The 23,055-nt window shown below is 43.4% G+C and overlaps 1 protein-coding gene and 1 pseudogene across 1 annotated transcript in view; both read right to left on the bottom strand.

Annotated features, from left to right (window-relative positions):
- Positions 1 to 10,586, bottom strand: part of SHE (Src homology 2 domain containing E) — a 23,931-nt gene extending 13,345 nt beyond the window's left edge. The window contains exons 1-2 of the mRNA XM_006895838.1: positions 9,975 to 10,586; positions 6,915 to 7,041 (exon numbers count right to left, since the gene is read on the bottom strand). Coding sequence (XP_006895900.1) covers positions 6,915 to 7,041; positions 9,975 to 10,586 — 739 coding nt within the window. The remainder of the gene's footprint in view (positions 1 to 6,914; positions 7,042 to 9,974) is intronic.
- A 735-nt stretch (positions 10,587 to 11,321) lies between these two features.
- Positions 11,322 to 23,055, bottom strand: part of LOC102865586 — a 23,223-nt pseudogene continuing 11,489 nt past the window's right edge.

Raw genomic sequence — 23,055 nt, 5'->3', positions numbered from 1 at the left:
CCAAGCTGCTCCTTGGAGGCAAGGATTCTGAGGCTTCGTCTGACATACTTTGGTCATGTTGTAAGGAGAGACCGGTCCTTGGAGAAGGACATCACGCTTGGGAGGGTGCAGGGCAGGCGCAGGAGGGGAAGGCCCTCTAAAAGGTGGATTGATTCAGTGACTGGGGCAATCGGGATGAGTGTGTTGGAGACAATGAGAATGGCACAGGACAGAGCAGAGTTTAGAGCTGTTGTACATAGGGTCACTATGAGTTGCAAGCGACTCAATGGCACATAACAACATCATCATGTTGCTCATCAGCCCAGTGGTGAGGATTTTCTCTTTCTTGATCTTGAGATACAATCCATACCAAAGTCTGTATTCTTTGATTCTCTAAACAAATGTTTCAGGTTCTCCATTTAGTAAGCAAGGCTGTGTCACCTGCATGCTGTACTCTTCTTCAAAGAGTCAAGCTTCTCGAATGATTTGCTTAACGTACAGACTGAATAGGCAGGGAGTGAAGATACTGCCTTGGTGCACACCTTTCCTGATTTTAAAATACGCAGTGTTCCCTTGCTCTGCTCAAATAAACAGTGTCTTGCTCTAGATAAAGTTTCATACGAGCCCGATTAAATGTTCTGGGCTTCCCATTCTTCTCAAGGTTAGCCGTAGTTTGTTATGATTCATGCAAATGTCTTTGTGCAGTCAACAAGACACAAACAGACATTCCTCTGGTATTCTCTGCTTTCAGCCAGGATCCATTTGACATCAGTAATGGGTATGCTGCTGTTGCTGTGTGCCCTTGAGTCTAAACCAACCCATAGCTGACCCTCCAGCTGGTTTTCAGAGGCAGTTTATCACACGGGAGGAGACTGTTCATCCTTGTCCTGCAGCCCTGGTATAGGGGATTAAAATACCCTGGATAATGCATGTGTTATATGATAAATACATGTTAATTTTTTAAAAAAATGAATGCTGCTGAGGTTGTAATGCTATTGGTTTCCGATACTGTAAATCTTTTCAGAAGGAGACTGTTCCTCTTTCTCTTACAGAGTGGCTGATGGATTCAAACCTTTGACCTTACAGTTAGCAGCCTGATAAAGTAATGCACTATGGCCACCAGGGCTCCTGGAGCAAAAATATAGTCCTGCCCAGAGCTGCCTATAAAACATTCTATTCTGTCATATGGGCTCGCTATGGGCCAAAGCTGACTTGATAGAACCCAACAACAAATAATGTTTAATTAAGGGGGGAAGTGGGGTGTGCTCGCAGGGCCTCTGTACTCCTTCAAGCAGAATGACCTCCCTGTCCATTCGAACACCTGGCTGCTCCCAACCTGAGGGACCACAGAAACAATCGTGGGGCTGCAAGCTGACCCTTCCTGCAAGGAGAATAGCCCCTGACGTGCAGAGCCAGTTCCAAGAGGAAACAAGCCTGAGAAGGAGGAAATGGCAAGAGGAAGCTACACCCTGGCTGCCGATAGAGGCCATTTACCACAGCAGACAACAGAATGCAGGGAACAGGCTGCAGACAAACACCCATTTGCAGTGAGGGCTGAAGCTAAGCACTGACTTGCATCAATGGAATTGTGCGACTAGCCAGAGTGAAACATAATATGGGCCAAAAGGTCCCCTGTCTCAATTCCTGCTGCACATAATTATATCATTTATAGTTAAACCACTGCAGAATACAAAGACTTGCTATTACTAAATTTATTGCACTTAGCAATTACTGTTGTTGTTAGGTACCATCGTGTCAGAACTGATTCATAGTTGACCCTCCAGCAGGTTTTCAGAGGCTATAAATCACATGTGAGGAGAATGCTCATCTTTTTCCTGCAAAGAAGCTGGTAACTTCAAACTGCCAGCTTTTGGGTTTATCCACTAGGCCACCAGAGCCCCTTTAGCAGCTAACAGTCTTTTAGAATTGTTCAGAATTCTCTTTGAAATGGAATTTTCTCTGAAGTGTCTAATTCATAACTAGTCCTTGGGGTTGCAAATGGTCAAGTACAGGGTTACTAACCAGAAGGTTGGTGCAATCTGCCACCTAAAGGTCACGGCCATGAAAACCCGATGGAGCAGCTGGCTTTACCTGACAGGCATGGATGTGACCTGAATTGGAACAGATTGGATAGCCATTTTTTCAAAATGTACCATCTGTCAAGCAGAGTATCTGAGAGTCTCCACAACGCTGTGAGAAGTGGAAGCACCCCTGCTCACAGGTGAACAGTCAGAGGTCACAGACGCACAGCAGGGAGGGGAGGAGCCATTTCTTACTGACTCCAGAGCCAGTATGATTTCACGTGAAATGTGAATTATAATTTCTACACAACACATCTCTTTCCCTAATCTACTTCATAATGTTTCCAAAATAGCAAACTTAGAGTCTCAAATGTTTGTTAACTACCTTCTTTTTAGAAGCTTAAGCAGGAGTGCTGGGCAACTTTTTCACTTATATCTTTTATCAATGTTCAAGCTTTTTAAAGGTAAACTTATTTTAGCATTTTCTTGTCAGATAAATCTAAAGACATGAACAACATCAGATATAATTTATAATTCAGAAGCCCTGAAATTTAAGTTTACCAAGGGAAGTAGAGACAAACTAAAGAAATCAAAAGAAGTTCTCTTGGGACTTTTCTCCCCAAAGTAGTTTGGCCTTTTGTTTGTTTTTTTTAAAAAGAAGACCCAAACAATGAGGCTGTCCTTTAGATTTGACTAAATAAACCAACAAAACAATTTAGAGGAAAAATAGATTTAAAAAAATCAACACATCCATCTGTGTAACCTATGGGAACACTAAGCTGAGGTAAATTCTCTATATCAAATAACAAAGGGCTTTGTGACAGATGATTTTTAAATGAATAAGCTTTAAAAATACCCACTCTCTGCTATCAACTCAGTCAGATTCATAGAATCTGAGACACTGAATCACAATGGGAAGATATGGCCCATATTTCTCTTGAGATTTAAAATACATTAATGTGATATAGACTCCCCTCCCTCAAGTTAAGTGTAGATAAAACCAAAAATTGTTGGATGACCAGGTACCTCTACTCTTCAGCTGTGCAACTTGTACAGGCAACTTAATCTATCAACACTCATGGCACCAGTAGTCAAGAAATCAAAACATGTTGCAGAGGGAACATCTGCTGTCAAAGACCTCTCCAAAGGGTTGAGGAGAAAGGATATCAGTTTAAAGACTAAGGTATACCTGATCCAAGCCATGGTCTTTTCAATTAGTTCTTATGCATCTGCAAGTTTGACAATGATTAAGGATGAGAGAAAAAGAATCCCCTTTGAGTTGCAGTGTTGGAGAAGGGTTCTGAATATCCCATGGGCTGCCAAAAGAACAAATAAATAAGTCTCCCATGAAGAGCAACCAGGGTTCTCCTTAGAGGCAGGGATGTTCAAACTTTATCTCACATACTTTGGCCATGTTGTCAGGAAGGGTTAGTCTTTAGAAAATACATCAGGCTGCGAAAGGTAGAGGATTAGAGAAGGAGAGGACCATCAGAGAGATGGACTGATGCTTCTAACAACTCAATCTTTATGAGCTTTAGTTTTCTCAACTGTAAAATAAGTATTTCTAAAACTCATATCCAGAGTTGTTGTTAATAGAAAGTTTGGCACCTCCTAAGCCCTCAACTGCTTGCAACACATATGGTATCAGCTGTAGAAAGAACTCTCACACTGGCTGATGGATGCCTACCCAAGAATGTTCAAAGACCCTGTTGATGCTAAAATTTTAAATCTGGTGGCAAAAACTTAAAATGCTAAATTATGTTGAATATTTCTGCTTAGTATTCTAGTTAAAATGTTCATGACAATTTAGCAAAAAGATAATAAAAGGACTTTACACTAACACTCTCTGAAGCGTAGTCATCTTTTTAGGAAAATTCCTTTGGCTAAATCTAAGTGATAATTTTGTTCTAAAAGTTTTAGGGGGTCCAGGGAATCCCTTAGTTATTTCAACTCAAACTCATTGAGTTGAATACCTCCTTCTTAAGACTAAACCTCATCACATTCCAGAATATGGTTACAATCAGATGTGTTCTCACTCTATAAAGAGGCAGGAGGGGCTGGGTGTTGTACAAGTTAAATTATATTCATCGGTACTCTTTCTATCCCCTGCTAAATAAACAAAAGAAACCACAAATGTTTCTCAAACATAAAAAACCAAGCAAACTGAACAAAATAAGTAAAAGGTTGGAGTTGGTGGAGGGAACCCAAAACCCAGGAGCAAATCTTTTATTTCCCGTTTCCGATAACTCACTTCCTGTTATTCTGTCCAGCTGTGTAACCTATGGGTAGGCTAAGTTGAGGTATATTCTCTACATCAAATGAGAAAGGGTTTTGTGATTGATATTTTATAAGTGAATTAAGTTTAAAATGCCCCCTCACTGCCAGTGGCTCAGTTCTCACTCAGAGAATGAGACACTGAATCACAATGGGAGGATCAGAGATTTTAAAATACACCAAATTGATAAATTTTTCCCCAAGTTAAGAAAAAAGTATTTGAATGATTAACTTAATACATTTTAATTCACTCAATAATGAATGATTAACTTAATACATTTTAATTCACTCAATAATTTGATAATATTTGACAGTAGACTGCTTTTGTATTTCTAAACAAATTCATTCATGTAAATGGCTTGAGACAGAGCCTGGAACTTCCTAAACGCTCAAATAGTAATACGCTATTATTAAGGAGTTCTAGTGGCACAGTGGGTAAAGCACGTACCTATTAACTAAGACACTGCAGGTTTGTATGTACCAGCCACTTTCAGGAGAAAGCTGTAACAGTCTGTTTCCCTGTAATAAGACTGTGAGTCTTGGCAAGTCCTACTATCTCCAAAAAGGTTGCTAGGAGTTGGCATTTACTTGCTAAAAATGCATTTGGGTTGTTTATTATTACATTTATATCATGCTTGACAATCCTGCCTTTTGAATGAAACTTTCTCTGTCAGTCTGAACTTTCTTGCTTAGAAGTTTTAAAGTCTTCTTGCATATGTCATTCCAAAGGCTTGTGTAGGGAGCAGACTACTCGTCTGAAGTGGGAAAGCCTGGCTTCCAATTGCTGCTGTCTCTTAAAAGGTCTTGGAAGCACAGATAAGTTGGAATTTCTTTGCCCTTTTTTTCCCTCGTCACCCAGAGGATAGTGGCCTAGTCTGTAAGAAGTTGTGCTGCTAACCCAAAGGTCACGTCTCTCTGGCAGTTCAAATCCATTAGTGACTTTAAAGGAAAAAAGATGGGTGATTTACAACCTTGAAAATCCAATAGAACTAACACAACGAACGGGTCACTTTCAACTTAACAGCAATGAGGTTTTTCCAGCTCTTGTAAAAGAGTAGATTTTTTTAAAAGGACATTAATTTTTTAAAAAATCATATCACTTCCCTTTACTGTATAGCTCCACCATTCAAAAGCTAACTTAAAAAATAAAATAACACAGCTAATATAACACAAATAAATCACTCATTCTAGTTTAAAAGAAAGAGAAAAACAGAAAAACCAAAAGTCAATGAAAAGGGAAATAAAAATTATGTGGTTTTTAAAAAAAGAAATTATTTTTCAATTTTATAAAAAAATGAAACAATTTTCCTATTCCTTTCCAACCTCCAGTATTTTTTAAAATTCTAAGTTCGTTTCATTTCCTTTCATTCACAGATTTCATTAGAGGTCACAGTCCAGTGGCCCTCAGGGTCACAGCCTAGCCAGGGCGCACCTCCCCAAATGCACACCTTATCTCTGTCAGCAGAGCAGCAGGAAACAGAGCTGGGCTTTCCTGTGGCAGCTCATATCTTTCCGAAGCCCGTCCTGACCCTTCCCAGTGGCTGCAGTTAGCCCTCTGCCCAACGACTTTAGGCTTAAGCTCCCCTCCCAGAGCCTGAGCTCAAAAGCTTTTCAACCTGCTTATAAACAGAACAGACAAAATCTTTAATGTGTGACCAATTATTCCCTTCTCAGACCTGAAACCCAGGACACTCTAACAAGGCTCCCTTGAGGCAGTGTTCAGAAATGACATCTTTTGTTAAGGATCAAACAAAGAATGTTTAAGGAAAATGAGATGAATAAATAATTTAAAGTTCACAAATAAACCAAAGTAACTGTGTTTTATTTAAATATTGTTTGTACCAACTTGAAAAGGAATTTGAGTAAAAGGGAAAAACATTTGAGAGCAAAGATGATAGCACTTACTTATTAGCTCACAGGTTAGAATCACACCAACTTGAAAAATGACAAGATTAATCAACTTTGGTTTGGGGTGGTGTTCACACAAGTAATTAGTACTCATTCCTTAGTAATTAAACCTTTTGTTAAAGTGTTGTGCAGCTTGTTTAGAAATCAATCTTCTGCTGCAACAGAGAGGATCATGTCATGTTTGCATCTTTTAACAGTTTAAAATCCTTTAAGTACACATTTGTCCCTTGGTACAGATTTACTGCTCCTGTTAATGGATGCCAATACTTCTGAAAGCGGCCGACACATGAGCAGATCTGTAAACTCACAAGTGTCTTCGTGCCTTGAATGAGAACAACTTAAGGATCCCTGAAAATTGTAAAACTCTGAAGGATGCAAAAGTGTAAAGGAAGTTAATGAGATATTTTCATCTTATATTTGAGTCCAATTTGTTTCTGTTAAGATATGAATAAATTACTTTATCCCTCCTCCTTAAATATAAACTGGTTAGAATTAGCACAGTAATCCCCTGGTTGCCGATTGGCTATGCTCTGTCAAAAGGCTGGTGGTTGAAACACACCCAAAGATGCACTGGAAGACAGGTACCACCATCTGCTTCCAAAACTCTGTGGTGTTCTACTCTGCAAACATGGGGTTTACCATGAGTCAGAATCCACTCAGGAAACAAACAACAAGGGTTAGTATATTTCAATGCTCTAGTAAGTTCTTAATAAGCAGCACTTGGTTACAAACCTGTTATCATTTGCTGTGCATCATACGGTTCCATATACCCATCGTTTTCTCCTACTCTCTCTGCATCCCTTTGGCCTTTTGTCCGTTTGGCATCATAGGGGTCAGCATAGTCTTCTAAGATGATGACCTATGAAAAAACAAGAGGACTCTTGGATGCCAAAATGTCCATGGTCTTTTAAAAAGCCTACTGATCTCTTACCGATCCAAAAAGGACAAAATCTCCCACTAGTGCTGGGTCTCTTTTGCACTTGAACTTGTTATTTATCCAGTTAGACAAACACTTTTTTGTATGTTTGCTTTGGAACAATTCACATAAACTTTTCTGCATATCCTCATGGCTCTTTTCACTCTTTCTCAGGCAATAAAGTAGTAGGAGTAGGTGGTATCTAGGAGTTTAAAACTTAAAGAGATGAACTGGCCTATTATATGCTGGTCTATACATATTATCTGGCCTTTTTGCTCCAGTGAGCAAAGCAATGTAGTCATAGTGAGTCAGTCAATAACATAGCAATTTCTGAATGTTCACCTGAGGAAGTCATCTGAGGGAAGCAAAATAAGCCCAAGGCTGCTTCTTCCCTGCAAGACCTGATAACAGCGCTAAAGAAATAGGCTTCAAGAACAAGCAATACTATATACAGTACTGTGGGAGTTCTGTTAAGTCAAATTAAGTACGACTCATAGAGACCCTGTAACATAGATATGAACCCTGTCTTGTGCCATCCTCACAATCTCGAACACACTTGAGTGCACTGTTGCAGTCACTTTGTCATTCCATTGGGTTGAGGGTCTTCCTTTCACCATCCTTCCACCTTCCCAAGCATGATGTCTTTCTCCAAGGAACAGCCTCTCCTAGCAACATGCCCAAAGCATGTGAGCCACAATCTTACTTGAAGTAGTAGTTGTAGGTTCAATAATTAATAGGCAGACTGATTTACACAGGCTGTACGTAGATGTTGAAGAAGAGTATTGAATATTCCATGGCAGCCACAAGAACAAAGTACCCAATAGAGACAACACACTCTGTGCTGTGGGCATCTGTTGGGCACCGTATTTGTAGCCTGGAGAAAAGAAAATTAACATCTCCATGGCATAATGTGATTGCCTGAGCTTCCTCTTCTTATCTCGGAGGAAGTGAAGCCTGGGTGCTCCTTAGAGGAAGGGATGGTCAAACTTCATCTCACATACTTTGGCCATGTTTTCTGGAGGGGTCAATCCTTGAAAAAAGATATCATGCCAGGAGAGGTGAAAGGTCGGAGAAAAGAGGAGATGGACTGATGCAGTGGCTGTAACAATGGGCTTGAGAATGACAGCGATCGTGAGGATGGTGCTGGAGAAGGCAGGGGTTGTTCAAAGGGTCGCTGAGTTGTGTCCACTCACTGGCACTTAATAGCAACAACCACCACAACAACACAGTCACATAGCATTTTGATCCCTATTGGTGTCAGAAAACACTCATCCTTCCAAAAATAGGCAAGTTCTGGAGGGAGAAGTGATGTGGATGGAACAGACTTGTACTGCAGAAGCCTGGAGACTAGGAAACCTTCACCAGACAGGAAGACTGGTCTGCTCCATCATGAGGATGAGAGAACAGCCTGGACGGAACCGTCCACTTCAGAGGAGGTGGTCTAAGAAACTGCAGATATCCAGAAGTGATAGCTGTAAAAACAGCCAAGCAGTCACTGCAGAGGGCTGTGACTACCATTCATGCACTCAACCCATTCTTCCTGAACTGCCCCCTAGATACAATGCAGGTTCAAGGCACAGCAGGGAACACAGAACATGGTACTCTGCCCTGGCTTCAAGGTGTCTCTCATCTAGGCAGAAAGACAGCGCAGTGACTAATGCAGGAAATGGGTCCTCTTCCACCTTCGCATGGCTCTTCCTTTAGTGCTTGGCACAGGAGAGATGCTGTAAATATTTGTGTAAAGAATGATCAAAATGCAGACAAGGCACATGTGCTGTGTGGGCTCCTTCAGAGCAGCATGTTTGAAGCCTGGGCAAGAGAAAATTAACATCTCATGACATGACATGATTGCCTAATCTAGAGTCTAAAAACTCAAGTTTGAGTTCTTCTCTGTTCCCTGTTTCACGCAAGAGAAGTGTTTAAATAAATCAATTCATCCCGTCTGAATGGAATGATTCTCTCCTTAAAAACTCCTTTTCTTAACTTTCCCACGTTGGACAGCACCCAGAAGACCTCCCGTGTGTAAAAACCAGGAAACACCTTCTTCTCTCTTGATCCGTAATTTCCTTAAGGCCATTTCCTTGTCCTATTTTGTCTCCCCCACAGCCCTTAAGACCCTGTATCCCCTTTCCTATACAACTGCTCTCAGTAAATGTTTATGGAATGAATGAAAGGGAGGTAAACTTGGGACAAGCTTACAGATGGAACTGTAAAGAACGATGGAACTCCCAAGTGAGCAAAGAGGAGTGGCCAACCCATTCACTGAAACAGTGAAATTCATGCTTGCTTACATCGTTTAGAGTTCAACATTCTTGATACTTAAGAAGGACAAAAGGTATACATAATTCTAGCGGTGTAATTTCCCCAGGATGTCAAAACTAAAATAAGTCACTTTTACAACTAGTTGTGTCCCTTGTTGACTCACAGTAACCCGGTGAATGTCAGAAAAGTACTTAGATTCCTTAGAGTTTTCAATTACTGGTTTTTCAGTAGGAGAACCTTTGGGTGGACTTCCCAACTTTCAACCCATTAGTTACCTGGTAAGATACTTATCCCTCACCACCCAGGAACACCAATCATTTCTGCGAAGACAAACTTAACAAAGACTAACTATGTCCTTCAACTCTCAAACTGTTAACAAAATTAAGTGGCTGGCACATTTCTGGAGAGTATCCCATTCCCACAATGATTATTCAAGGTAAAGACTCCTAAGTGACTCCGGAGTCATTGAATTCAAGACCTTCAGAAACACATCTTCCCTTTGTAGTTAGTATAAAGAACCCTAGATCCTAGTGGGTTCACAATCTATGCTCCCCACTCCCACCATTTCATTCTTGTAGAGGAAAAAGCTGCCCAAGGGGCAGTAGGATTCTTACCGTGTCTTGCTGCTTAATTATCTTGCCTTTGTCCAGTTCGGGGCCCAGGGAAGAAGGGGAAGAGGACGCCGAGGAAGAACTACTGCTACTGCTCGTGCTGCTGGTACTGCTGCTACTAGGGTAACTGTTCTTGCCGTTCTTCTCCTGCGTGTCCACCTTGATGAGCCTGTTGATGTAGGTGCTGCAGCCCGTGCTCTTGACCGCGCCCCGGTGGGGCTCCTCCTCGGTGGTGCGGGAGTTCTTGCGGCCCTTGCCGGCGGCCGCCTGAATCAGCCCCTGCAGGCTCTCCCGGGACAGCCGGCTGTCCTTGGGGGGCGCGCCCCCCGCCCTGCTGCTCCCCAACTCCGCAGCCGAGTTCTTGCGGCCCTTGCCTGGGGTGGGCCCTGCGCCCCCTGCCTCCGAATTCTTCCGTAGTTTGTTGCTGCCACCCCCGCCGCCAGGCTTGGCCCGCTCGGACACGGTCTTGAGGTTCAGGGGGAACTCCTTGAACCACTTGGCCGCCATGAGGGGGCCCCAGCCAGCGCGGCTCAGGAGCGTCGTGGCCGCGGAGCAGGTGATGGAGGAGGCCCAGCCCAGACACGGAGAGGCGCCAGAGGCCGGGGGCCACTGCATTCCCCGGGGCTGGGGCGCTGGAGGCCGCAGCGAGGCCCCGAGAGGGCAGCTCCGCTCGCCCCGGGCCGGCACTCGCCCACGCCTGGCGGGGTGGGGCCCCTACGGCCAGGGGCGCCGAGCGGGCGGGCGCGGGCCGCTGCTCCGGACGCGGACGGCGACAGACACGAAGCACCGGGGCTCCGCCCGGGCTCCTCTTCAGAGCCTGCACTGCCGGGGACTCCGCGCCTCTCCGGAGGCGACAGGCGCCGGGGCTTCCCCCTGCTCTTTCCTCCGCGGCAGGGGCGGCCGGGGACACGGGAAGCCCCCCGACAGCCTTTTCTACACTCCTGGGGATGAGAGGGGACAGAGCAGAGACGGCGGGAGTGCCCTGGCGCCGCGCGGCCGGTGGACAGACGGCAGGCCGCCCACCCTCACCAGTGCCCCTCCCCTCCGACGATGGCACCTCCCAGCCCGCCACCTCCCGCCCAGATCCGGGGGCAACGGGGTAGGTGCTCCTGACCCTTTGGCCACCTCCACATCCGCACCCCTGGAGGGGCGGGTCTGAGAAGTGTATGTTATGGAGGTGACAACAGCAGCACGTGCGGCCTAGCCACGCCCTTGTTAGCGGTGACCCCCACTTCTGCACTAAAAACTCCCTTTCTGCACCACGTGCACCTCTCAGCTCCTTGACGGAAGCCCCGTCGCTCCTAAGACCTAGAGCAGGCCTCAGCAGCTCAGTCCACTTTTTGCGCAGACTTATTTTACTGGGGGGACGGAGGCGGAGACCGTGGAAACGGGTTCCAGCACCGACTCTGCTGGGTCCCACAGCCGCCTATAGGACCCCAAGTGCCGGCTCTTCCCGCCGGGCCGGGCCGCCAGCCGGGGATTGGCCGGGAGGACGGCCCCGCCCCGTCCCTCTCCTGTGCGGGTCTCGCAGGAGGCGGAGCTCGGAGCGGAGATGGAGGGAAGATGCCTTGGAGACCCCTGGACACGGTGGGACATGGGAGTTATGGCGTACTCGTGCCAGGTCAGGCTGTTGGGAGACTGTTGGCAGGGTCGGCCTTCAGGAGACAGCTTTGTAATCTGCAGCTTCCATTTCCACTTCAGGAGCTGGGTTACTCCAGCTGCATCTACTGAAAGTTTTAGTGGGGATGTTAAGTGCATTTTGTGCTAAACTGAGGGGTTCTTGACGTTGGGAGAGGCATCTGGTACTCCTCACCTCCTGCTTCACAAGCAGTTCTTGAATGCCTTAGGTTGAAAAAGAACCCTCTTCGTTGTAAACCCGCGTATACCAGTCACGGGAACAGTCCTGACCACTCATTAGCTGCCTGTGTGTGCGTGGTGTTTTTGTGGGATGGAATGGAGAAACAGAAGTGTATCATACCAACCATTATATTTTTTTTATACTAGTTTATTTACAAAATTTGAATACATTGTTTTTCACATGAGATTCTTCCCATTTCCCTTACCCTCCCACCCATCAAATTGTGCGACTCATGGTTAATCCCCACCACATCCTCACCCCTCTGCTTCCACCCTACCCCCCCTTTGTATACTCATACTCATTCTAAAGTAATGGGTTTATACAGTATTTGTCCTTATGGGACTGAGTTTGTTCACTCAGCATAATGCTCCCCAGTCCCTCTCAATTTAGGTAATAATTTACAAAATCATTGCTCCTGCATGCTCCATACATAGTATTCCATTGTCACACCAACCATTTTTGAGAACTTATCTTAAGAAAAAAAGTTTTGTTGAGATAATTAAGCTGTTTTGTGCGTACAATGGTTTTTGAGCAGTTTTTCATGTATTTACAGAGCTGAGAGTTCACCATTTAATTTTAGAATATTTCCACTGCTTCACAAATGAACCTTGTGCCTGTTAGCTGCCACCCTCATTCTTTCCAAGCCTCCGCCACCACACTGCAATGGAATTGACACCTCTTCACATCTCAAAGACAAAGCAGAACTGTCCCATAGGGTTACCAATTCTGTAAATCTTTACAGAAGTACACAGCCACATTTTCCTCCCAGGGAGTGGCAGATGAGTGAAAATCTCAACATTAGCAAAGTAATACTTACTCCATTGTGCCACCAGGGCTCGCTCTTCCAGCTGTGTTGTTGTTAGGTGCACTTTTGTTGTTTGTTGTTATGTGCCATTGAGTCAACTCTAACTCAGCCACCCTGTGTACAACAGCTCTGAACTCTGCCCTATCCGGAGCCGATTTCATCATCTCTGACGTCCCTAATCCCCATAACCCCAGTCACTGAGTCAATCCATCTCATCCAGGGTCTTCTTTTCTTGTGCTGTCCCTCCACCCTTCCAAGCCTGAAGTCCCTCTTCAAGAACTGGCCCCTCCTTGCAACATGCCCAAGGTAGGTCAGATGGAGCTTCAAAAGCCTTGCTTCCAAGAAGCAGCCTGGTTTCACCTTCTCCAGGACAGACCTGTTTGTTCTCTTTGCAGTCCATGGTATATTCAGTATTCTTCTCCAATACAACAACTCAAAGCCATAGGTTCTTCTTCTGTCATAACTTAAGTCACTGTCCAGCTCTCTGATGCATAGCAAGTAATTGCAAAGACTATGGCCTGGATCAGGTGCACTTTAGTCTCTAGACTGACATTGCTCTTCAGTATTCTGGACAGGTCCCTAGCAGCAAACTTTCCCAATGTGATTCATCTTTTGATTTCCTGCCTGCTTGGTAGCAAGAGTGTTGCTTATGGAGCCAGGCAAACGAAAGCTGTTAATCAATCTCAATATCTTCATATTAAGTGTTCTGGAATTCCCATTCTTCACAGAGTTAGCCAGTTTGTTGTGATCCACACTGTCAAAGGCCTTTGTATAGTCAAACAGATTGACATTCCTCTAGTACTTTCAAATAATGACCCTCTGAATAATGTATCTGAACCATGCCTTATCCTGTGCCATCCTCATCATCTCTGGTATACTTGAGAAATACTTGATATACTCTGAGAAAGCTGCAGGACAACCAACTGGCCAACTGACTTGTGGGAAGCGGAATATAAAATTTAATATTAATAATGAACCAAGTGCTATATCAGGATATGAGGGAGGCATAATACCAGCTAGAATTTACCCTGTGGCACTAGGCATTCTCTAAGAGTCTACATAATTCTTAGTTTGTAATAACTGAATCTCTTCCTCCTGAGATAAGCCTAAGGTAAACAATAGAGAAGAACTTGGCCTTATTTACAAAAGACATCCCCATGATCCTTTGTTTTTATTTACTACTCCCTTGTGATTTTCCTTTGTTTACCTTCCTGATGATTGTCAATAAAAACCCAGAAAGTCTTAGCATAGGGACTGTAGTTCTTCCAGCTGTTAGCTCCCTGCCTTCATGCTTTCTGGCCTGACCCCCATTCCTGTGTGTCCCCATCTCTGTCTTTTCCTTCAGTCGACAACAGGCTGACCCCTTCTAACAACATGCCCAAAGCATGTGAGATGGTTCTTCACCATCCTTGCCTCTGAAGAGCACCCTATGTGCACTTTATCTACGACAGAGAACTGTATACTTTTTTCAGCAGTCCATGGGATATTTCTTACTTTCTTCAATATCACACTCAAACACATTGAGTATTCTGTCATCCTTAGTCATTGTCTAAATTTCAGATGCAATGGAAGTAGTTGAAAAGACCTTGGCTTGAGTCACATGGCCATTACTCTTTAAACTGCTCCTTAGCACTTTGGAGAGATCCTTGACAGCAGATTTCCCCAATACAATAAGTCTTGATTTCTTGATTACTCGTACCATGGGTGTTGATTGTAGATCCAAATAAGATGAAATCATTGACAAGTTCAGGCTTTTCTCCATCTATTGTGATGTTGCCTGTTGGCCCCGTGGTGAGGTTATTTGTTTTCTTAATGTTGAGGTGTAATCCATATTAAAGTCTTTGATCATATGCAGCATGCATTTTACGTCCTCCTCACTTTCATCTAGTAAGGTTGTGTCATCGGCATAACATAGATTGTTGATGAATCTTCCTCTGATTCTGATGGCCACATTCTTCTTCAAGAAGTCCGGCTTCTGGAATGATTTGCCAAGCATACAGATAGGTATAGAGAAAGGATACAGACCTCATTCACACCTTCCTTGATTTTAAACCTGACTTTGTCTGACAACAAGTTACTTGATCTAGGTAGAGATTTCTTATGAGCACACATAAGTCTTACAGGATTTCCTTTCTTTTCTGTATTGACCATAATTTGTTATGATGTACACAGTCAAATGCCTTTGCATAGTCAATAAAGCAGAAATAGATATCCATTTTTTATTCTTTGCTTCCAACCAAGATCTATCTGACATCAGGAATGATAGCCCTGATGCCACCCACAGGCTCTTCTACATCTAGCTTGGATTTCTGGCAGTTCTTTACTGATCTCCTGTTCTAGCCATTTTTTAATAATCTTTAGTAAAATTTTGCTTGCATGTGATTGATATTAATGTATTGTTGGATATTTTCCATTCTTTTGGATCAACATTTTTAGGAATGGAAACAAATATGGATCACTTGCACTCACTTAACCAGGTAGTTGTCTTCCAATTTTTTTTTTTTTGCACATGGGAGCATGCCCAGGATTGCATCTGTTTGTTAGAACATGTCAATTGGTATTCCATCAGTTTCTGGATTTGAAATTTTCCCCCCCAATGCCTTCAGTACAGCTTGAACATCTTCCTTTATTGCCATTGTTTTATTTGGTTTTCTTTTTTAAATATACTACTTACTGAAATGGTTCATTGTTCATCTGTTTATTTATACAGTGACTGTGTGTGCCTTCTCTCTTCTTTTGATGCTTCTTTTTATTATTCAAGATTTCCCCACAGCATTTGTCATACTGCAATTCAAGGCTTGACTATTTTTAGTTCTTTTAGTGTGAGAAATGTTGAATGAGTTCACCCCTCATTTTCTAACTCTAACTCTTACATATTTTGTTAAAGTTTGTGTTGTCTTCTCAAGCTCCCCTTTGAAATTTTCTGTTTCATCTCTTTTACTTCACCATTTCTTCCCTTTGTTTTCACTGCTCGATGTTCTAGTGCAATTTTCAGAGTTTCTTCTGACATGCATTTTGTTCTTTTTCATTCTCTTCTTCTTTTGAACGACCTTTTGCTTTCTTTTGATATCCTTGATGTCATTCCACAATTCCTGTCTTCGATGACAATGAATGGTCGTCAATTATTAATAAATAGTCAATGATCGATGAACACCAACAGATAGTGTCCAACCTGTTCTTGACATAAATTCAGGTGAGATAGACTCAAGGTTGTATTTTGGTTCTTGTGGACTTGTTTTAATTTTCTTCAGTTTCAGTTTGAACTTGCACATGAGTAATTGGTGGTCCAGTATATAACCCACATATATTGAAATATATAGTATAAGCTATGTAGTGATCCCCTGTAATCTGATAAGCCAAATAGTTAGTTGCAAGAGGATTAAATGGGAAAATAGCACAATCCTCATCAGATGTAAGAGAACGGTAGTGGCCTAATGTGAAAGGAGTTGGATTTCCAATCCAAAGGCAGGCAGTTTAAATCCAACAGATGGTCCTGAGGAGAAAGACGGGCAGTTTCCTCATCAACAATCTGTGTTATGCAGATGACACAACCCTGCTTGCTGAAACTGAGGAGGACCTAAAGCGCTTGCTACTGAAGGTCAAGGACTTCAGTCTTCAGTATAGATTGAAGCTCAACATCAAGAAAACAAAGATCCTCACCACTGGGCCAATTGGCAGCATCAGGATGGATGGTGAAGAGATTGAGATTGTTCACAGCTTCAGTTTGCTTGGCTCTATAATCAACACATTTGCTACCAACAGCTAGGAAATTAAAAGATGAATTGCACTGGAAAAGTCTACTGTCAGAGACCTCTCCAAGGTACTGAAGAGCAATGATGTCAGTCTGGAGACTAAGGTGCTCCTGATACAGGCCATTGTCTTTGCAATTACTTGTTATGCATCAGAGAGCTGGACAATTACTAGGGAGGATAGAAGGAGAATTGATGCCTTTGAGCTGTGGTTCTGGAGAAGAGTAATGAATATACCATGGACTGCTAGGAAAACAAGCAGATTCATCCTGGAGAGAGTGAAGCCAGGCTGCTCCTTGGAGGCAAGGATTCTGAAGCTTCATCTGACTTATTTTGGACATGTGGCAAGGCAGGATCAGTCCTTGGAGAGGAATGTCATTCTTGGGAGGGTGGAGGGACAGCACAGGAAAGGAAGACCCTCATTGAGATGGATTGATTCAGTCACTGGGGTAATGGGGATAGGTGTGTCAGAGACAATAAGATTGGCGAGGGATAGAGCAGGGTTTTGGGCTTTTATGCATAGTTGCACATAGTTGCATGAGTTGCAGGCAACTCGACCACACATAACAACAAACAACAAAAATCTGCTTGAGGATCCCCTATGAGTTAGCTTTGACTTGATGGTAATGAGTTTGAGGGGGTTTTGGTCAGATATAGGGAGGTTTCCCTATTGTGTGACCTGCAATACCTTTTATTATCCTAGAGATAAAAGGGAAGGAAAACAAGCCAGGAAGGAGCAGGGGACATAAGACACCTCAGTACCACCAAGATGAAATTGCCAGGAGTGGAATGTGTCCTTCTGGGCAAAGCTCCCTGTGCTAAGAAGCTCCTTACTGCAGAAGCCAAAACACATGGAGATCTCCATGGTACCCTAGACCTATGGACAAAGAGGGACACAAGGACTTCTCTTCATAACTGACAGGAAGAACAGGCCTTCTTTGAGAGCTGGCACTCTAAATATGGAATTCTAGTTTCCTCTGTTGTTGTTGTTATGTGCCGTCGAGTCGCCACTCATAGTGACCCGATGTATAATAGCTTTAAACCCCGCTCTCACTCGTGCCAATCTGTGTGTCTCTGACACACCTACCCCTATGACCCCAGTCACTGAATCAATCTATCTCATTGAGGGCCTTCCTCTCCTGCGCTTTCCCTCCACCCTCCCAAGCATGATGTCCCTCTCCGAGGACTGGTCCCTCCTTACAAAATGTCTAAAGTATGTCAGATGAAGCCTCAGAATCCTTGCCTCCAAGGAGCAGCCTGGTTTTACCCTCTTTAGGGCAAACCTGTTTGTTCTTTTAGCAAGCCATAAGAGAATAAATTTCTGTTTATTAAAAATATTGTTAAAGCCATCCACTTGTGGTCTATTCATATAGCAGCATTTAGATCACTAAGTCACAATTTGGTAACATGAGAGTGGGATGCTGTTCTAACAGGTACCTAAAATGTGGATGTGAATGTGGACTTGTATACAAATCTGGGAGGTTTTAAGGTGCTTAACAGTAATCTGTAGTAATCCTTTTTGTATACTTATTCATCAACAATCTGCATTATGCAGATGATACAACCTTGCTTGCTGAAACTGTGGAGGACCTGAAGTACTTGCTGCAGAAGGTCAAGGACTGTGGCCTTCAGTGTAGATTGAAGCTCAACATCAAAACAAAGATTCTGGGGAGCTCTGGTGGCCTAGTGGCAAGAAACTGAACTGCAATCCCAGAGGAACACGGTTCGAATCCACCAGACGCTCTGCCGGAGAAGGAGGCGCAATATCCTCCTGTACCAGTCAGATCTGATTTGACGGTACACGTACACACACAAAAAAAAAACAAAGATTCTCACCACTGGACCGATTAGCAGCATCATGATGGACAGTGAAGAGATTGAGATAGTTAACAGCTTTAGTTTGCTTGGCTCCACAATTAACATTCTTGGTACCAGCAGCAAGGAAATCAAAAGACAAATTGCATTGGGAAAGTCTGCTATCAGGAACCTCTCCAGAGTACTGAAGAGCAAAGATGTCAGTTGGGAGATTAAGTTGCGCCTTACCCAGGCCATGATATTTGTAATTATGTGTTATGCATCCGAAAGCTAGATAATGACTAGGAATGATAGAAGGATAATTGATGCTTTTGAACTATAGTGCTGGAGAAGACTATTGGATATACCATGGACTGCTAAGAAAACAACCAGGTTTGTCCTGGAGAGGGTGAAACTAGGCTGCTCCTTGGAGGCAAGGATTCTGAAAATTCATCTGACATACTGTGGACATGTTGCAAGGAGTCCTTGGAGAGGGACAGTGCAAGAGGGGAAGACCCTTGATGAGATGGATTGATTCAGTGACTGGGGTAATGGGAGTAGGTGTGTCAGAGACAGTAAAGTTGGCTCAGGATAGAGCTGTTGTACATAGGGGTCCCTATGAGTTGCAAGTGACTCATGGCACATAAAACAACAATACTTATTTAATTTGTATGTTCAGCGAATCATACAAGAAGCTGGACTTTATGAAGGAAGAATTTGTCATTAAGATCAGAGAAAGACTCATTAATAGCCCACATTATGAAAAAAATTAAAAACCCCACACATTATGAAGATTATACAATCTTTCTTGTGGAAATTGAGAAGGACTTGAAACACTGCAGAAAATCAAAGACTACAGTCTTCAATATGGATTGCATCTCAACATCAAGAAAACAAAATTCCTTGTCACTGAAACAATAAACAGCATTATGATAGTGGAGAAAAGATTGATGTTTGCTTTTTGAAGCCATCTGTCAATGGCTTCATTTTACTTGGCTCTACGGTTAATACCTATGGTACCAGCAGTCAAAAAATCAAAAGCTTTATCACATCGGAAAAATCTGCTGTTAGGAACCTCTCCAAAGTGCTGAAGAGCAAAGATGTCAGTTTAAAGACTAAGTTGTGCCTGATTCAATTACTTTTTTTTTATTCAATTACTTACTACACATCTGAAAGTTGAGAAAATGACCAAGGATGACAGAAGAAGAAATATTGCTTTTGAGTTGTGGTGTTGGAAAAGAGGACTGATTATCCTGTGGACTGCTTGATGGCACCTAATAACAGTAGTAGACTATAGAGCGTTTTGTTGCTGATACAAAGTCAGTGCCTCTCGGGCTGTTCAAACCCAACAGGGCTCCACACTAGAAAGATGAGCAGTCTCCTCCCATGTAATTTACAGCCTCAGAAACTCAGAGGAGAGTCAGGTGTAAGTTGGAACGAACTTCACAGCAATGAATTTGGGGTTTAATAGTAAAAGCCTTTATTGCCTTGATAAGATTGTTGGTGAAATTATTGACATAAAGGCCATTCTGGAGACAGTTCAGAAGGAGGAGAATTTTAACACCAGAGACAGCACAGATGAAAAGGAGGAGCAGCAGAGGCATGGCCACAGCAAACCCCAGAGATCACTAGTCTCCAGAAAAGGAGAATGATATATGATGGAATGCAGTCCAACCCGCGGGGAGTTTCATGAGAGCTTCTGATGGGAGGCAGGCTCCTGGAGGAGTAAGGTGCATTTCAGCACTTGTTGGTAGAGCTCAGCTTGCCATCCCACAAAGCTAGAAAGCTGGGTGCCTTTGAGTTGAGGTTTCTGTTGGAATAGGATGCCTCTGAGCCTTTATCAGCACAGCTAAAGAACTTTGTTGTTGCTATTAGTTGCTATGTGCCATTGAGTAGCCTGGACTCATCTTGACCCTATGAACAGTAGCTCTGAACCTTGCCCTGTCCTGAGCCAGTCTCACTGTCTCCAACACACCTTTCCCCATTACCCCAGTCACTGTGTACTTTACATGTTTTGCTCTATAGTGCATAGGGTTTTCAAAGGCCTGTTATTTTAGAAGTGGATGGCCAAGCCCTCTTTCTAGTCTCTCTTAATTTGCATGCTCAGCTTTAGAACAGTATCTGACAGACAAACATATTACTGAAAGCAGCAAATGAAGAACACTTCGGGATTTGTTTTTCTTTTTCTTTTTTTTTTTTTTAGGACTTTATAATATCTGCTGGAGCAGGACAGAGACCAGACTGGTATCTTTGAAAAACCATGGACCCAGAAAGCAGAGTTACCTCAGTCTCTCAAAGGGTAAGGAACAACCTCTGAAATCTCAAAGTGGAACCATAACTTTGGTTATTTCCAAGGTGGGGTAACAGTTTCCTAGATTTTAAAGAGTCATAGACCTTTGCCAACTTGGTTTCAGATTTGGAGCCACCATTAGGATGGTACCAGTGCCCAAACCTGAGAGGCCAATGTTCCTTTCCTCAAGGGGACAGAAGGATGGGGCCTGCTTGGACCAAAGAGTCAGGCCACCACTCAGCTAGACTATGAGAATGGAACTACCCAAAGCTGAGGGAACAGAGCTGCTCTCTGAGGGGGCCTAGAGCAGAACTGAAGCCCAGGGCCGGGAGTTCTCTGCCCTTCACACATAGAGCATGGCCAGTAGCCAGAGTCTGGGGGATGGAGCACTGACCAGATGCCTCAGGGAAAAGAGAGTTATTTTCAAGCCTTGAGGGTTCACATAACTGTTCTACTGGGCAATAGACTTGTTTGGTGCCTACTCTCCTTTCCCTTCAGTTTGTCCCATTTGTGATGGAAGTGTGTACTTTGTGCCTGTATCATTGTTGTACTTAGAAACAGATAACTATGCATTCTAGTCACAGGTGAGAAGGAACTTTGCCCCATGATAGAATTTGGAGTGAATTTGGGGAGTCAAAGGGTGGAAAGTCATGGGTTAAACTATATCCCTACAAAGTACAAAATTTGTATTTTGTGGGCTATGTATTTTGTGTATCTAGTATGTGGATAACAACAAATTGTGGCTAACCTTGAGAAAAATGGGAATCCCAGACACTTGATTGTGTTCATGTGAAAGCCTAGGAAGCAGTCCTTAGAACTGAGTGCTTGTTTCAAAACCAAGAAGGGAATGTATCAGGGATGCATCCTGTCTCCACACCTTTTCAATCTGAATGTGGTATCTTTATGATCATTCAGGAGGCTTGACTTTCTGAGGAGGAATGTGGTCAGGATTGGAGGAAGACTCATCAACAACCTGTGTTATGCAGATGATACAACCTTGCTTGCCAAAACTGAGGAGGACCCAAAGCACTTGCTGCAGAAGGTCAAGGACTGTTCTTCAATATGGATTAAACCTCAACATCAAGAAGACAAAGATTTTCACCACTGGGCCAATTGGCAGCACAATTACAGATGGAGAAGAGACTGAGGTTGTTAACAATTTCAGTTTGCTCGGCTCCACAATCAACACCCTTGGCACCAGCAGTCAGAAAATCAAAACTAATTACATTTGGAAAGTTGACTGTCAGGGACCTCTCTAAAGTGCTAAAGAATAATGTCAGTCTAGGGACTGAGGTGTACCTGAGCCAGGCCGTGGTCATTGCATTTACTTGCTGTGCATCAGAGAGCTGGACAATGACTAAACTAAGCATGACAGAAGAATTAATACCTTTGAGTTTTGGTGCTGGAGAAGAGTCTTAACCATACCATGGACCGCCAAGAGAACAAACAGATCTGTCTTGGAGAAAGTGAAACCAAGTTTCTCTTTGGAGGCAAGGATTTTGAAGCTCTGTTTCACATACTTTGGGCTTGTGGCCAGAGGGCCAGCACAGGAGAGGAAGACTCCAGATGAGATGGATTGCCACAGTAACTGGTGTAATGGGAGTAAGTCAAGAGTCAGTGAGACTGGCTCAGGATAGGTCAGGGTTCAAAGCTATTGTAACTGGGGACATTATGAGTTGTAGGCTACTTGATGGCATGTAACTACAACAAGAACCCCAAAATACATGTATGTGATGGTATAATGCAACCCCAACATACATGTATGTAATGGTATAAGGTGGAAGTTGTGTAATGATCCCTCATAACCTGATAAGCCAGATAGTTGCAAGGTTGAAATAACACAGCCTTGATCAGAAGTAAAGGGAGTTTCCCCAAGGTGTGGCCTGCAACACCTTTTATCTCTGTAGAGATAAAAGAAGAGGAAATCCAGCTGAGGTGGGGGAGGGGGTCAGAACTTAGTAGAACCAAGAAATCACCAGTGGCCTCCCAAGCGGTTTACAGCCTCTGAAAACCATGGAGGGTCAGTGCCGAAATAATGCAATGAGTTAGTTGAGTTGTCTGCTATACTATAAGAGAAGGAAAAAACTGTTAAGAAATTTTTGTTTGTTAAAGCCATCCACTTGTGGTGTCTCAGGAGCTCTCAAGGCCAAGTGGGTAAGGAATTGTGCTGCAATCCCGAAGTTGGTTGTTGTTGTTATGTGTCATCGAGTCGCTTGTGACTCATAGTGACCCTGTGTACAATAGCCATAAACTCTGCTCTGTCCTGTGCCAGTCACACTGTCTCCAACACACCCATCCTGATTACCCCAGTCACTGAATCAATCCATCTCAGAGAGGGCCTTCCTCTCCTGCGCTGTCCCTCCACCCTCCCAAACATGATGTCCCTCTCCAACAACCTGTCCCTCCTTACAACATGTCCAAAGTATGTCAGACGGAGCCTCAGAATCCTTACCTCCAAGGAGCAGCCCGGTTTAATCCTCTCCAGGATGAATCTGTTTGTTTTCCTAGCAGTCAGTACTCTTCTCCAGCACCACAGCTCAAAGGCATCAATTCTCCTTCTATCCTCCTTAGTCATTGTCCAACTCTCT

This window comes from Elephantulus edwardii, unplaced genomic scaffold (assembly GCF_000299155.1).
Source record: "Elephantulus edwardii isolate Elephantulus edwardi_28Jun2011 unplaced genomic scaffold, EleEdw1.0 scaffold00176, whole genome shotgun sequence".
In the NCBI taxonomy this organism is placed as follows: domain Eukaryota; kingdom Metazoa; phylum Chordata; class Mammalia; order Macroscelidea; family Macroscelididae; genus Elephantulus; species Elephantulus edwardii.
The sequence above is the reverse complement of the archived record's forward strand: the minus strand, read 5'-3'. Positions and strand labels throughout refer to the sequence as shown.